At 31.3% G+C, this 16,479-nt stretch overlaps 2 protein-coding genes across 4 annotated transcripts; both read left to right on the top strand.

Annotated features, from left to right (window-relative positions):
* The first annotated feature begins 4,864 nt into the window (after positions 1 to 4,864).
* On the top strand, positions 4,865 to 10,417 carry LOC133306344 (phosphoethanolamine N-methyltransferase 2-like). The gene is made up of 12 exons (XM_061506646.1): positions 4,865 to 4,889; positions 5,079 to 5,191; positions 6,757 to 6,894; positions 7,250 to 7,387; positions 7,533 to 7,676; positions 7,938 to 8,048; positions 8,157 to 8,298; positions 9,151 to 9,431; positions 9,648 to 9,809; positions 9,911 to 9,964; positions 10,059 to 10,133; positions 10,319 to 10,417. Exons 1-12 carry the CDS (start codon positions 4,865 to 4,867, stop codon positions 10,415 to 10,417), a joined length of 1,482 nt encoding a protein of 493 aa, XP_061362630.1.
* A 1,477-nt stretch (positions 10,418 to 11,894) lies between these two features.
* On the top strand, positions 11,895 to 16,467 carry LOC133306355 (uncharacterized). Of its 3 annotated transcripts, none has more exons than XM_061506664.1 (11): positions 11,895 to 12,033; positions 12,138 to 12,230; positions 12,439 to 12,503; positions 12,994 to 13,048; positions 14,143 to 14,229; positions 14,546 to 14,630; positions 14,728 to 14,823; positions 15,086 to 15,270; positions 15,344 to 15,432; positions 15,983 to 16,036; positions 16,174 to 16,467. In XM_061506664.1, exons 1-11 carry the CDS (start codon positions 11,983 to 11,985, stop codon positions 16,253 to 16,255), a joined length of 942 nt encoding a protein of 313 aa, XP_061362648.1. In that variant the 5' UTR covers positions 11,895 to 11,982; the 3' UTR covers positions 16,256 to 16,467. The 3 variants fall into 3 exon arrangements, with proteins under 3 accessions (XP_061362648.1, XP_061362647.1, XP_061362649.1); XM_061506663.1 differs by having other exon boundaries at positions 15,937 to 16,036; XM_061506665.1 differs by having other exon boundaries at positions 14,143 to 14,236; positions 14,562 to 14,630; positions 15,937 to 16,036.
* The last annotated feature ends 12 nt before the right edge of the window (positions 16,468 to 16,479 follow it).

Here is a 16,479-nt window from a genome sequence, read left to right as displayed (position 1 = left end):
CGTTCTTGCAGATCTAACCATGCTTCACGAGCACGTTCAATCCAGATTATAGATCTTGCAATTTATTCCGAGATGGAACGGTGTATCCACGCCATAACCATATTGTTACAGCGCTGCCACACTGAAAAATTTGGATCTTCTGCGTTTGGAACTTCAATGGTTCCATCAATGAACCCAAGCTTGTTCTTGGAGATTAAAGCTACCTTCATACCTCGCGCCCAAGTATGGTAGTTGGCTCCTGTTAACGGAGGAGAAACTAGCACCAATGAAGGACTTTCATTTGAATGCATAGAGAAAGGACTTGATGAATCTATGGCTTGATTCGCCATGAGAAGGAAGAAATTTTCAAGAAAGAGAGAAGCAAGAAAGAAAGATGGAAAGAAAAGAAATCTGAGACGAAATACCAGAGATACCATATTGAACTTGAGACTTTCCATTGAATTCTCAATTATGAGCAATAATACAAGACTTAAGTCTATATATACAATGATCGAAATAACTAAATACTAATAAAAGAGACTAACAGAAAACTAACATTCTATAACAGATTCCAACTAACTAACTGCATCAGTTTCTTCTCTTTGATGATTCGTTGGGCCACGTGGAGAGTGAGTTGAAAATGGAGCTTGAGTGTTGCATGGCTTTGTTAAGTGAGGACTTGCGTCCATGTGTAATATTACAAGTGAGCATGATGGAGCAGTTAAAAAGAAAAAGAAAAAGGATAAAAGGGATGATAATGGAGAAGTACTGGAGGCTACTAATGAGAGTAAGAAGAAGAAAAAGAAATCGAAAAGTAAAGATGCTGAGTAAACTACGCTGTGCAGTTTTAACTTTTGAAATCGTATTTGTCATGTTATGGTTTTGGATAATGATAGAAGTTTTTTCTGCTTTGAACTTGTGCCAGTTGTATATTGTTGTTGCTTACTTTTTATTTGGCATACAAATTTTGTCCTAGCAAGTTTCGGCATCATTGTATTACTTGGTAAGTCCTTATCATATAATATTTTTAATTTACTTTGTCTTTTAATTTTTTATGCCGTAACATAAAATTGGTCATGACAAAAGGCAAGTTTTAGAAATAGACCAGGGATGCAAAAACTTTATTTTTATCATTTAATATACAATTTATATATCTAATATTATTTTGTCTTTTCACTTGTTCTTGGGACTAGTTTTTTTTTTGGTACATGTTCTTGGGACTAGTTGATTTGCCGATCAACCGGGTTGGGAGAAAAACAAATTAATTTGTCAAAAGTTGTGGTATCTGATGCTACATTAGTCTCTGAATGGTAGAAATTATGTCTGAGGTTTGGAAAGAGCATTCCATAAAATTAGTTCACACATTAATTGACATCAGATAAAGATATTAGAGAGGCATGGAAAGTTTCATGCACGAGTGGGAAGATAACTTTCTTCCGCTCCTTATATGACGAATGTGTCTTTGGAGTTGGAGAGTTAGGAAATCATAAACTCTCATTTTAACCCATCTCAATTTCCTCTCGTTGTCCCCCAATAAATCAGAACACAACCCTAAAATCAGTTCCCCAAAATATGTGTTGAACTCAGTCAATGTTCTCATTCTCCCAAAATATAAGAGTTTGTGATTAGAAGCTTATAACTTTTGCTGAATGTCTAAAAATATGGTTTTCCAAGAGCTTATTCACTCTTCTAGCCAAAGATTCGAGACTTTTGTCAAGGCAACTTGCTCAGTATAAGGAATTAAGGGAAGCACAAGTATAAATAGTAACTAATTCTTGATGTCCATATATATGGGACATGATTTTTTTACGCAGGTGGCAAACTAAAAAGTTTGACATTAAGTTTTAATTGTTAATATCCATTAATTTAACAGTTATAATTTATTGAAAATTAATAATTAATTAATAAGTGTGATCCAATAAATTATAATTATTAGATTCACGAAATTAGCTATTAAGATTTGGTGTCAAAGATCTTATCTCAATATATACCTCTCTGTCTCTCTCTTTATATATATATATGGAAGAGTTATATTGATAAACAGCAAACACCACAATAACATTTACTTGTAAAATTCTCATTGAAATATGATCCCATAAGACACAGGCTTTCATTTTTTTGGAAGTTAAGACACAGGCCTTCTGTTATTGGTTTGTTCTGTCTGCATACTGCTGTACCTTCTTTCTCCAAGCATGCATGCATTCATTATTTGGTGGAACCTCTGAATTATTTGTACCCCACAGAGCAATGCATGTGATGCTCCTAATCGTGCATTGTCCTCCTCAAGTCTCAACCACATTATTGAGATACCCCTTTGGATTCTGATATTGACATTTTTTTTTATTGTAAAGAATATTTTAATATAAATATAATTGTTAATATCCACATAGAGGGATATAAGTACCGTAATTCTTGAACTCGCATCCGAACTCTGAATTAGTCCCATAGGCGGCTCAAAGAGTCGAACCCGTAGGAATACCAGATGGTTCTGATTCGCCTCAAAGAGGTAATTAGGATCAGTTTCAAAAAAAAAAAAAAAAAAAACACTTTCTGCTTTCTTAATTTTGTTTAAATAATATTAACTCACAATCTATTCACGAACAAGAAATATAAACAAAAATAGTAGTGAATAAAAGTTACAATATTATAGTTATCCATGAAGCACCGACACTTCAAAAACCCTGACGTGTCGTGTCCGACACTTCCCGACACTCTGACACTCCCCGACATTTCAACGTGCGTTGAAAAAATTCAAAGGTTGCGTTGCATTTTTAGTTCTATCAATTAGATTCGTTGGATTTTTATTATCATTTTATTGAATTTAATATAAATATTTATGATATCTTATGTATCTTTGCAAAATTAATGGGTATTATAAGTTTAGCTTTATTTTTTTATAAAATTATTGAATATTAAATATAATATACCCAACATATATTAAAAATATTATTCAATATCAAAACGTGTTCTAATGTGTCGTATCGTGTCTCGCGTCGGTATCAGTGCTACATAGATGGTTATTAGTGTTTAAATTTTATAACTGGCATCTTAAGGGGTGATACTAAAATAATTTAATTCATTCAATTTTTTCATAAAAATTAGTTTAGATAATTGAGACGGTATTTTATAAATACATAATTATCTTGAATATATTAACTATTTCTTGATTTTAAAGTTTATTAAAATTCTTAAACAAGACTAAACTGTTAATTTATTAAGAGTTTATAATAGAATCTTAAACCAGAAGCGATGAGACTATCATTGAACCACATCAGACCATCCGGTCCAATATATTTGATCGGAATATAATTTAAATTTGATATATTATCTCTGTAAAAAGTCTTACAGTTATATCCAATGATATGTTGCTATATCATTTAATAAAATTGACATAAATTCATTAAATAAAATATCTACACAATATATATTAGATGATTGCGTAAATTTTTTTACTAAATGTTTTTGTAACAAAATTAAACACTTTGTAATAAAGGATTTAAAGTTTGCAGGAAATAAAAAATTTAAACATCAGCATGCCATTATATAAAAAAAATTATAAAATTGTAAAATTGATATTCTAAATTTAAAATTGCAAAGAATAAAATTAAGAAAAAATCTATATGTGTGAATCTGTAATATATCTAGGCCTTATAGTTTTTTAAGTTACTTGAGATAATTTTATCTTCGACTACTAAATCATAATCGTATAAAGATGGATTAATGGTGATAAAGGAAAAAAGATAAAAAGAGAATTATAACTATTCAAAGGTGAATCAATTAATATAAGAAAATAAATAAACAAAATAACGTAGTTTTTGGTAGACGAAGATAAATATATCTCAAGCTGCTTGAGAAATATTTTTTTTCATTTATCTATATCTATAATGTAATATAAAAGTTATAGTATTTCTATAGTCACGTGGCAGCGCTTTCATTTGGTGTTGTGGCATCTTAACAAATTCATTCAACGTACCAATTCTTTCGCAACTGTTGTGAAAACTTCAATTGTCTAAGAAATGATGTTTTTTTTTCTTCAACTTCAATGCTTTTAGGTATGTACTGAAGTTGGAAGGCAAAAACACATAGTTAGAAAAATGAGTATTTTTATATGAAATTTAGCCTTTGTAGTTTTCATTTAGGTATAAATACTTTATTACATATTATGTATAAAATATTATATGTAAATGATATAAAGTTTTATATATTTTTAAATAATAAATAGATAGATAAATAATAAGACATCATAACTTCAATAGACAAATTTAAAGACTTGAAACTTTAACCTAATTAAATGAGCATTTTAAAATCTAAATCTAACTTTCTTATTTAATAAACTAAGTTAAAGTAAGCTTAAAAATAAATAAGTTGAGCCATCTCTCCATATTCCCATGCTTAATTAATTAAAAGAAACAATTAATTGTCAATTTGATTTTATATTAGTTTATATAGTTAAATAATTATCATAGTTATATTTATTCCCAAAGAGGATATCATGAACATTATACAGCACCATTGAATTTGCAACAACAAAAAAATGTGTATAATCTTACTATATGAAAAAAAAAAGGTCTACAATGGGATTATGAAGTCAGCATGAGAATATGTGAAGCTAGAGTTACAACATAAAAAAGTGGGAGGCATGGTCATTATGTAAAGAGAGAAAAAGAAAAAGAAAAAAACTGTTCACGTGAAAGTTAACAAGAAAGAGGTTTCTATAAATGGAGAAGAAGTTGGAAAAGCTAAGATGAAGTTGGAAAAGCTAAGTGAGAAGGGTAATAATGGAGGGTAGAGGAAGCTAGCTAGAGCTCATAATTAAATGACTTGTCTTTGAGGCTACATTCTTTCATTTTCCTCTTTCTCTCTATCGTTTTTTCTTCATTCTGCCATGGCTTCGGTGGTGAATGCACAAGGTGATCGATCATCTTGTTAATTATACTACATTATTTTGTATATATGCTTATGATCATCATCTACATGAGTTACACTACAACAACACTTGTTGGTTGTGTCTAGTTTGTGTTATTTAATGAATATTAATTAACGTGAGATATTAATTATTACATTGTAATGTTGTTGTTTGTTGTGAATATAATGTGTAGATGAGCGTTGTGTTCAGAGAAACTATTGGATTGAACATTCCTCGGAGTTATCTGTTGAGTCCATGATGCTCGATTCCAACGCCTCTGATCTCGACAAGGAAGAGAGACCCGAAGTGCGTTTCCTTTTATACCCTCTTTTTATTATTATTATTATTATTTGTTTTCAAAAGTTCGATTCTTAAGTTGGATGAAAATATGTGTTCGATCAGTATTATTTTTGGGAAGGGTTTAAGGTAGTGTTTGGTTTGGGAAAATATTTTTTTTACTAGGGAAATGTAATTGATAGGGAAATGGTTAGAAAATGAGTTTGGTAGGAAAATGTAAAAAAAGTTGTTTGGTTGACCCAAATATTATCAGCGAAATTTATTTAAATATGCAAAATCTATGTTCGAGAGAAACTTTGCACCTGTTTTTTCACTTCCCCAGTTATCTCAAAATACCACATCTCAAGTGGTATTCTGTAACAGTGAATTTCATCTAAAAATCAACACAAAAGTCATTTTTCCATCTATCCTATTTGCCTGGTATTTTTTGAAAAAATCTGAACCAAACGTGATATTTTCCAATATCCACTTACACTTTTCCATCAATTCCAAAATAAACCTTCAATCAAACACTACCTAAATCTTTAACCCTAGACTCATCTGAACTCCAGATTAGTCCAAAAGAAACATATGGAATTTTCGGAGAAAGATTCTCCAAAAAAAATAAAAAAGTTGGATACTTTGTTGTTATTAATTTTTATTATTATTATTTTGGATGGTTTCTTATTACCGAAAGATTGTGGGTTTATAAGAAAAATTATATAGTTATCATTATAAAATAAGTATGGTGTTACGAAATTTCCGCTTTCAGGGAAGAGTTAGACTCCCTATGAGATTTTATAGTAATCTTATAACTATAGTTATTGGTTGAAAATTAAGAGTTAAAATTATAATAAAATACATAAATAAAAATAAAAATAATAAATTTATTTCATTACATTTTTCATTAACAGTTATAATTTTATTTAATTTTTATTTTTCTTTAAAGTACATCAATCGTTTCAGAAGACGGATTGGCTTTCAAATTATTTTATTCTTAGTTCAGCTGACATTATGAAAGGCAACAAAGTCAAATTGTCACACATTTATTATTCATCTAGTATTTGTAATATATCGAAGAGAAAAGTGTATAACATTTTAAAGGATTTAAAATTGTGTCATTTTAAATAAGAAAAAGATATAGATAAAGAGGGAGAGAGAGTGGACAAAAAAAAAAGTGTGAGTCCCACCTTTTTGTGAGAGTGAAATGACACAAGTTTTGTCGTTTAAAAGGACAAATATTTTTCCCTATATTAAAATATAATAACTACTAGCCTATAAAATAGGTAGAAATCAAAAAGAAATTTATCCTTATCCTAATGTAAATCTAAATTATATCTTATTATTATCTCCTTAATCTGAACAATAAAAGAAACTAGGAAGGTCAGAAAAGTTGCATGTCGCATTTCTGTATTTACTTTATACGTGAATGTATATTTTCTCTTATGATTGTGAATTTAAACCACTATATTATTTGTCTTTCTGATACTAGAGTCTAAAAATTTTCCTGTGTGTACCTTTTTCAGCATTCCTTGTTTTCATTCTTTTTAGTCAGAATCAGTGCTTTTGTGACTCTTCTATTTTTAACTACATAGGTACTCTCTCTACTACCAGCATATGAAGGAAAATCAGTTTTAGAGCTTGGAGCAGGTATTGGTAGATTCACTGGTGAATTGGCTCAGAAAGCTGGCCAATTGCTTGCTTTGGACTTCATTGAGAGTGCAATAAAGAAGGTAACTACAATAATCTCTTACATGTAGAGATATAATATAAAATTATTAATATAACATTCAACAATATAATAGCTTAAGTTTTGGGGTTAAAATGATTCTTGATATGGTATAAGAGTTTTCGTGACCAAAGTGGTCATGGCCTATGGATTGTCCGTCCTTCAAATCCAATAAGCTCGTATTAGAAATACATAATATAAAACCATTAATATGGTTTTTATCTAATAGTTTAAACTTTTTGATTGAAATGGTTCTTTATATCATTAATGGTTATGTTTGTCAAATTAACAAATCTTGGTTCTACCTGTTGTGAAGTAGTAGTTACCTGAATCTAACATGTCACATAATCTTACTGCAGAATGAAAGCACTAATGGACACCATAAGAATGTTAAGTTCATATGTGCTGATGTCACATCTCCAAACTTGCATATTTCTGAAGGATCAGTTGATCTGATATTCTCAAATTGGTTACTTATGTATCTTTCTGACAAAGAGGTAAATTTTTATTTATTTATTTATTTTTGGTTAAACTATAGAAATAACTATACAGCATGGAATTCTCATGGTTTTGTTTTCAGTTTAGATATGTTAAAGGTAACAATATGTTAAAGGCTTTTATTTTTCCCTTGATTCATTTCAGGTTGAGGATTTAGCTGAAAGAATGATCAAATGGCTAAAAGTTGGTGGATACATATTCTTCAGAGAATCTTGTTTCCACCAATCTGGAGATTCGAAGAGAAAATATAATCCAACTCACTACAGGGAACCCAGAATTTACACTAAGGTTTGTTCTTGAGTGTGTATACATTATTCCCTCTTAGTACATGTCAAACAATAGCTTGACTAATGATACTTATACATGACATTGATGAGCTTCTTATTGTACATTTTATAAGGAAAATAACACCTTATTTAAAACTTGATTTTGGCCAAGGAGGTTGTAGCTCAATTGACAGTGATTTAAGTCTAAGTTTGATGCTTATATCAGAAATTCCATTGAAAACAAAGAGCTTTGGTTTTGATTATCCTTCCCATTTCCATGAAGGTATTTAAAGAGTGCCATATGAGTGATGTTACTGGGAATTCCTTCGAACTTTCTCTTGTTGGCTGTAAATGCATTGGAGCTTATGTCAGAAATAAGAAGAATCAAAACCAGGTAATTAAACAAAGGGGCTTCTATATATTTCTTTTAATTATAATCTCTTATTTCAGCTTATTCAATTGAATGACAATATATGATTAAAATAGTAACTCTGTCATGCAGATTTGCTGGACATGGCAGAAAGTTAGATCTCAAAATGACTGGGGGTTCCAGCGGTTCTTAGATAGTGTTGAGTATAATCATAAGGATATTTTACTATATGAGCGTGTTTTTGGCCAAGGCTTTGTGAGCACAGGAGGACTTGGTATGTCTTACCATTTTCTTTTCTCTCTTATTCCTTGTTATCCAATGGAGTATTTTCCTTTCATTTCAATTGGGCTTTTTGACCCTTCCGATACAAAATCTAAGACATATTATAGGTATAATTCTTTTGGCAAATTATTTACCAATTTCATGTGAGTGGAACACGAATGGGAAGTGTGCGCGTTTAAGTCGCACATCACCTCATGCGCAACTTGCGTAAAAATCAAAATGTGTCTGCCACATTTCGCGCTCTGTAAGACACGCATGGGGTGCGTGTGTGACTTGAACGCATACTATTAGGATGTGTGTTTTGCATTGTGCTGATTTTTGCACAAGTCGTGCATATAGGTGATGCGCAACTTAAACGCACATACTCTCCACGCGCGTTTCACTGGCATTAGATTGGTAAATAGTTTGCCAAAAGAATTAAACCGGTGATATGTTTGTATTTTTACATCAGAAGGGTTAAAAAGCCTCTAAATTGAGATGAAAGAATTATCTTCCTCAATGATATCTCCTTATCATATACCTGAGCCATGAAGTGGATGAAAGGTTTGATGTGTGCTTTCTAAAGGTAACATGAAATCATTGTAAGGGTTGAGGGAAGCTGAAATCCATAAATAACAGATTTACTAAGACTTAAATCCATGAAATCATTGTTCCCATATTGATTATTTCTCGTTCTTAGACTGGTTGATATACTATATCATACTATGGGACACTTTTTTTTTTCTAAACAATTTCATGTCTGTTGTACTAATTAGAATCTTGAAGGTGCCATTTGTTTGTCTTTGGAATAAATCATAGTAGATTTCAGATGTTACTAACGTACACGTTCTAATTGCTTGAACAGAAACAACAAGGGAATTTGTGGCAAAGTTGGGACTAAAGCCTGGTCAGAAAGTACTGGATGTTGGTTGTGGTATTGGGGGAGGTGATTTTTACATGGCTGAAAATTTTGATGTTGAGGTTGTTGGCATTGACCTCTCCATAAATATGATTTCTCTTGCTATTGAACGTGCTATTGGACTCAAATGCACTGTAGAATTTGAATGTGCAGATTGCACTAAAAAAACATATCCTGAGAAATCATTTGATGTAATCTACACTCGTGACACCTTGTTACACATCAAAGTAAGCAACCATCTTTGGTTTTTCAATTACTGTGTAGATTTTAGCAAGCTTTATAGCTTTTGAATTGATAACTGTTGATCAATTTTTCGTCTAATGCCACACCTTTTCCTGTCTGTAGTTCATTTCATATTTAAATTTTTTTATCCATATGCTTGAAAGATTCTTTCCTTTTGTTTTAAGATTTTTTTTTCTTCAATCTTCTGTGTATTTATACAGGATAAACCAGCACTGTTCAGATCATTTTACAAGTGGTTGAAGATTGGAGGAACACTTTTAATTACTGATTACTGCAAAAGTGCTACAAGTGAATCATTAGAATATGCTGAGTACATAAAAAAAGGACGATATTATATCCATGACATGAAAGCTTATTGTCAGGTATGTTAGCATGTACTATTAGTGTCATCATCTGGCTTCTATTATTCATGTTACCATTTTTGTTTACATGACATGCTCCTATTATTCTAAATCATCCACAGATGCTGAACAATGCTGGATTTGATGATGTCATTGCTGAGGATAGGACTAATTTGGTTTGTAACAGCCTGTGATTTACTTTGCTTGGCATTTACATTTTACTGTCCTTCTAGAGTTCTAACAAAATTATTACTTGTGTGTGTGTTTCAGTTCATAAAAACTCTACAAAAGGAGCTGAATTCCCTTGAGAACAATAAGGGCGATTTCATTGATGACTTTTCAGAGGTGGGCTTCTGTCTAATAAATATAAAACCATTAATATAGCATTCATTGAACAGTTTTAAATGACTGGGTTGAATTGATTCTTTATATAATTTTATATTTCTCTAACAATGACTATGTGCTACTTATTTTGAGGTACTTGTTTCTTTTAATCTTAAAGCATTGATTAGTGGAATCATTACTTTCAGGAAGACTACAATGAAATTATTGAAAGGTGGAAGGCCAAGCAGATGAGAGGTGCAGCTGGTGAGCAGATATGGGGCTTGTTCATTGCCAAGAAAAAATGATGTTTCATTCTCATGATATGTCTTCTTGTGACTATGTTTAGAGTTCAGTGTGAGCAGTTTTCCAAATGATGGTTTGGATAATTATTCTGTTGTTGTTCATGCCTAAGACTACATATTTGTGTGTTCTAGCACAGGATGAACGAAATTTTCTATGCATCCTCTTCTATTTGAATGTGATGTTCACTAATTATTTTGGCATCTATGCTCAAAATTGATTTCATTATCCTGTTATTGATGCTAATTAATAAAAAATGAATGGTTGAGATATCAAAAAAAAAATAAAAAAAATATGAATGGTTTAGATTTTAAGAACTGCTTACTCTATAATTTTCAAGAACTCTAGAGGATTTTAATCCTCATAACTTTATTAAGGTCCTCGATTTTAGATCCAAAACAAAAGAAGCATCAATTTTAAATTCATTCAATATAAAACAAAGGAACGGTGTTGTTTAAATATTATAAGAAGCGATTTGCATTTATCATTTCATATGACACAAGAAAGTTTTCTACACATACAATATTTTGTGGAACCCACACTTTTTGAAGCAAAAAAAAAAAAACTACGGCACGCAAAACGAATCTCTATAACATTACACAATCACTTTTCCTACAACATAACTTTTATAAAACCCTTATAAGAATTAAGAAAAATTTATGGATAGAAAAATAAAATATATATTTATTGAAAGAAAAATTTATAATTTTGACTGAGCCAATAATTAAGAAAATATATAATATTTAAAATTTAATTTTATATTAGGATAAAATATTATGTCTATCTTTTTTTCATACTTATTCTATTTACTTTTCTTTAATACTGTTAGATCAGAATCTCAACTAATATTTACTTATTTTATTTACTGTTGAAATTTTTATTTAACGATATTAAAAAGAAGTATATAAACTAGATATAAAAAAAATAAATATAATATTTTATCCCTATATTTAATTATCACTTATAAAACTAGTAAAATAATACTTAGAACTCACCTAAGAACAAGACCAGCATTTTTAAAAATAAAATAAAGGGGTTTATACTCCTTGTTTAACATAAGAAGAGTCTTTTTATAACACATATATTCATTTGGACTTATTAGAAAAAATAAATAAATAAATTTGGCACGAAAAACAATGTGAGATTAACGTGAGAAGAGTCTTCTATCATGTTGTATGAGTTGGATAAATCTCTAAAATAATACTCAATAAATTTTATGATGTCCTCTTTAGTTTTAGCAAATAAAAAAGTTATTTATGTTCCCTACGAAATTCAAAATGGATTCATTTAATTGAAATCGTAATTCCTCACAAATTCAAAAAAGATTCACATCAATCTTTACAAAGATTAAAATGGATTAATTTTGAATTTTTTAAACACCACGAATAATTTTTTTATTTGATAGAAACTAAAGGGGTATCGTGACGACCAGCGAAAATGGTATTTACTGCAAAGAGAAAGTGGTTAATGAAACGATGAATGAATGAATGGTGTGGAATCTAACAAAACAAACATAAAACACTGCAAACTCAATTAGTGACTGTGTCTCTGTTAGTTATCGTTGGTTGCTATGTCCGTTGAACTCAAACTCTCTCGTTCCAATCGTATCTATCGCCCTTCAGTAAGTAAAACCCTCACTTCTCTCTCTCTCTCTCGTATGTGAGTGTGTGTGTGTTTGTGTGCAATGAGACCCCTCAAAACATTCTTGGCGATTTGAATAATCAGGAAGTTCTGGAAGGCAAAATCATCGTCAAAACACAGTCTTCAATTTCCCATTATGGAATTCGCCTTACTCTCAAAGGATCCGTCAACTTGCAGGTGCCACCCTCAATGACCCTTTTGTTTCCTTCCTCAGAAAATGATGAAAAGATGTAAACTTTATGCTAAAAGTTATTCCTTTCCACCAAATTGAGCCAAAGGGGGGGGGGGGGTTCTGATTGGATTTTAGTCATGTCAGTTGTTCTGTGTTTGGAATTTTGAAATTTCTTTTTGCTGATTTTGCTGCCATGTTGTGTTGTCTATGAAGGTTCGTGGAGGATCAGCTGGGGTTGTTGAGTCATTTTATGGTGTTGTTAAGCCAATCCCAATTGTGTAAGTTTACCTATTTTTGTCTACTTTCTGATCCTGCATTATTGTATAGTATGCCCCCAAGTGACATGGAAGTGAACAAATTGCTTTTCAACATAATTGCTGTACATTCATGGGGAAATTACTAATCATCCAATTTCTTTCTTCTTTTTTCTTGTGTTAACTGATTAGTAGAATATCTTAGATTCTTAGTCATCCAAAGATCATGCTATGTTGCCCAAAAAGGGCCATGCTAATTCGATATTGCAATGTTGTTGATCCTATTTCTTCTGCTAGTGTTACACTGTTCACTTTATTACTGATTTTCTTTATTTCAAATTTTGGCCAAGATGTGTCTAAATATTTAACAATGTTTTCAACCATATTCAATTGACCCAATATATAGTCTTTTTGGATGAGTGAATTATAGTAGTTATCCTTATAATTACATGTTTTGTAGATGACTCTGCATTAGGATTACTGCACATGATTCTTGTGATTGGCTTGTAAGCAGGAATAGGACCGTTGAGGTTAAATCTTCTGGAAAGATTGGTTCGGGTACAACAGAGGTAGTATATCAATAGTGAATGAATGGGAATAGTGTCTTTTTAAAGCAATTTAATATGGTGTAATTACTTGTATAGAATTCTTTTCTGGTATTTCTTGAAACTAAATCATTTTAATGCATGCCTAAAATATTAAAGCACCAATTCTTTTATCTGCTGTCTACTGGATAAAATATTAAGCAACTCAAATGGAAGTTTTATTCTTGTGGTGTTTTGTTAATTTTGTATCTTTTCTTTTCTTTTCTTTTTTTAGATTTTTTTCTTTTATGTTTCCCAACTGATTCATTCTTCGGATTACATCCGGTTCTAGCACTTGTCAGACCCTATTAAAGGAGGCAGCTTTCCCAAATCTTTTTTTTCATTCCCAGGGCTCAAACTTGAGACCTCTGGTTAAAGGACCCAGACTCCTTACCATCTGTGCCAAGGGTGTTTGGTTTAATTTTGTATCTTTAAAGCGTCTAAATAATAAATTCAAGCTAATAAGCGGATAGGCTTAACTACTATATGATTCTTACTGCAATATCTGATATCTAGACAGGCATCCAACTGTAAGACATAAGCTTTTAATTGATGCTTTAATAGTTGTTTCATATATTACATTAAGTAGCTTTCTGTGTTACATTACATGATTTTATCCATTAAATGTGTGTTTTCTCTTCTAAATTTTTCTCGGTAAATGCAATGAAATTTAGGAGGTTTAAGCATAAAGAATTACAAGTATGTAATTTAGCATACAAATTACAAAGTATGTATCAATTTTGATGCCTTTTGGAATTATGTGTGCGTATGCTATTAAGTGGTCTGTAATGCTCTGGATTTGATATCATAGTTTTTGCTAAAAATATTATACCATGCCACTAAACTATTTGGGATATCTGTCTTAGAGTTTGAAATAGCATATCAAAATTTGTTTATGTAAGCTATATCTTAGTTCCTTTCTTAAATCTTTTCTGAACTTTAATAATTTACTGTTCTTGTCGCCAAAGCTTAGGTACTATATTTGGTCAACTTCTCTGTTTAATATTTGGCTTAACATGTAGATATGACCTATTTTCTTGTGTTCATATTTATTGTAAGTTTTGCAATCTTTATGGCAGATACCATTTTCATTGAATCTTAGACAGCCAGATGAGAATTTAGAAAGATTTTATGAAACTTTCCATGGAGCAAATATTAGTATCCAGGTAAAATGCTCTTATGCAGCTGATCTTTATTATGAAATTATTATTATTCTTTCTATTGTTTTTTTATCTCTTTTTTTGGCATTTAGTAGAGAGTTTACATTTGATCTACTTTGAATTAAAACTTTTTAGTTGCACTCTCACTGAACACAAAAGTGTCACATTATTATAGTAACCAAGGTTCGGTGAGGCCTGGCATAAACATTTTACGTTGTCAAAGGATCAAAATTAAATCATTTTGTAAACCTATTTTTCTCCATTTTTTTTCTCTCTGAATTTTCACATAATTTAGACGGTTGGTGATTGATAGCCTCTATAGTATTTGGTGTGTGTAGATATATCTCGTGGTTACTTGCATAAATCATTATCAGCAACTATGGAGTTCATTGTTGAAAGTGATAAAGGTATAATCTAGTTCTGTCCAATTCTTTACTTTTATACATTTGTGAATGATTATACGAAACTACTAGTGTCCCTCTTTTTTTGTTTGTAAAATTTCAGGTGATCTTCTACAAAGACCAATTTCTCCAGAGATGGTAATCTTTTACATTACCCAGGACACTCAAAGACATCCTCTACTTCCTGAATTAAAATCTGGTGTGTTGATTTACCTTTGAAGAGTACATATGTTCACTCAGTCTCATTAGAAAACAAAGAAGTAAAGAAAAGAAAATTTGTGCAATTTTTTCATGCCCTTAAAATCTCACAAATTGTAACTCATCATCTTCTGTGGTAATATTAAATTTGTTGTTTTATATGCTAACTGTTGAGACATCAAGGAAAAATTTCATCAGTATTACACTTGAGATTATTGTATGAAAAATGTTCCCGTGGCTCATGAAAAGATATGCTTGAGTAGGTGGATTTCGGATGACAGGAAAAATCTGCACTCAGTGTTCTTTGTCTAGTCCAATTAATGGTGAGCTGACAGTAGAAGCATCTGCGGTTCCAATTCAGTCAATTGACCTTCAGTTGTTTCGCGTTGAGTCCATTCTTCTTGGGGAGAAAATTGTGACTGAAACCTCTCTGATTCAAACAACCCAGGTAAGTGATGCTGGATTTGTACAAAGAGCATGTCAATTTAATATAAGCTGTTAATTCTCTTTTTATTTAGCAGATAGCAGATGGAGATGTATGCCGAAATTTGACTCTGCCTATCTATGTTATACTTCCCCGTCTATTGACCTGTCCAACAATCTTTGCTGGGTATGTGTCCTGTTCATGATAATTCTCCTCCATTGTATTTTGTAAGGGTGACGGTACATCCAAAACTAAACGCACATTACCCAAAATCCCCTCCCCCGATGCACAGGACTCTCCGACTTACGAAAGTAGGATTGAGGGTTGATTATACACAGTCTTACCCTTGCATTTTTACAAAGAGATTGTTTCTCATACTCTTAACTGTTGACCTTTCGGTCACAAAGAGCAACCTTACCACAGTTTCAAGACTCGCCTTTTAAACACATACTACACATGCATAAAAATATGGGCAGGGCTATATTAGCAATTTTCTACATAGATCCACATGTAATCCAATGATTCTACAATGTGTGACCTTTTTGAATTTGCACCTTTTTTGAATTTAGCATCCGTCATTTATAAATATCTTCTCATGAATTACTCTGTGCTTGTTAAAACTCGTGGATACTGCATACAGAATTTTAAGGACTCAGTTTGTTGTTTATTATATTATTACTTTTCATGCAGTCCCTTCTCAATTGAGTTCAAAGTTGCCATTGTTATATGCTTTCAGTCAGAGCTATCTAAATTGCATAAGAAGTCTGACCCCAAAACTCCGAGACTCTGGGTAGGTGCAGGTCCATTTTCCCTAGATGGCAGTTAGATTTAACATCATTTATTAATCTTCATTTTGAAGGATCATTTTGTTTTTAGCAGGCAGAGACTTATTCCTGTCTAACTATTTTCTTTTTTCTGAACTTTCAGTTGGCAATGGAAACATTACCGCTTGAGTTGGTTCGGACAAAGTAAGATGATGCATGGTTTCTCAAAATACGACTTGACTTGAATATGTGGGATAATTATGGCTTTAGACATGCAACATTTCAGATAGGTTTGAGTGGATTGGCTATTTGGCTTTTTAAGTTTCACGAAATGTAGCTCAATATTTATTCATGCAACATTTCAAGATGATCTAAGGCAACATTGGAAACATTTTAAGCCTCTTTACTCATGCAACATTTCAGATATTATATTACAAGACTAATTAGTCTCTTTTGGTTTCTGTGATCC

The sequence above is a fragment of the Gastrolobium bilobum genome, unplaced genomic scaffold, assembly GCF_033153095.1.
Source record: "Gastrolobium bilobum isolate Gb01-03AN ecotype WA unplaced genomic scaffold, APGP_CSIRO_Gbil_v1 utg3672, whole genome shotgun sequence".
Classification (NCBI taxonomy): domain Eukaryota; kingdom Viridiplantae; phylum Streptophyta; class Magnoliopsida; order Fabales; family Fabaceae; genus Gastrolobium; species Gastrolobium bilobum.
This window is presented reverse-complemented; position numbering and strand designations above follow the sequence as displayed.

What these genes read in the sequence shown, in the direction of transcription:
- LOC133306344 (XM_061506646.1), top strand. Translation starts at nt 4,865, where the DNA reads ATGGCTTCGGTGGTGAATGCACAAG. An exon ending in ACAAGGAAGAGAGACCCGAA is followed by an intron (nt 5,192 to 6,756) that starts GTGCGTTTCCTT and finishes TTAACTACATAG; the next exon opens with GTACTCTCTCTACTACCAGC. An exon ending in CTGAGGATAGGACTAATTTG is followed by an intron (nt 9,965 to 10,058) that starts GTTTGTAACAGC and finishes TGTGTGTTTCAG; the next exon opens with TTCATAAAAACTCTACAAAA.
- LOC133306355 (XM_061506663.1), top strand. Translation starts at nt 11,983, where the DNA reads ATGTCCGTTGAACTCAAACTCTCTCGTTCCAATCGTATCTATCGCCCT. An exon ending in GTTAAGCCAATCCCAATTGT is followed by an intron (nt 12,504 to 12,993) that starts GTAAGTTTACCT and finishes GCTTGTAAGCAG; the next exon opens with GAATAGGACCGTTGAGGTTA. An exon ending in TGTCCAACAATCTTTGCTGG is followed by an intron (nt 15,433 to 15,936) that starts GTATGTGTCCTG and finishes CTTTTCATGCAG; the next exon opens with TCCCTTCTCAATTGAGTTCA.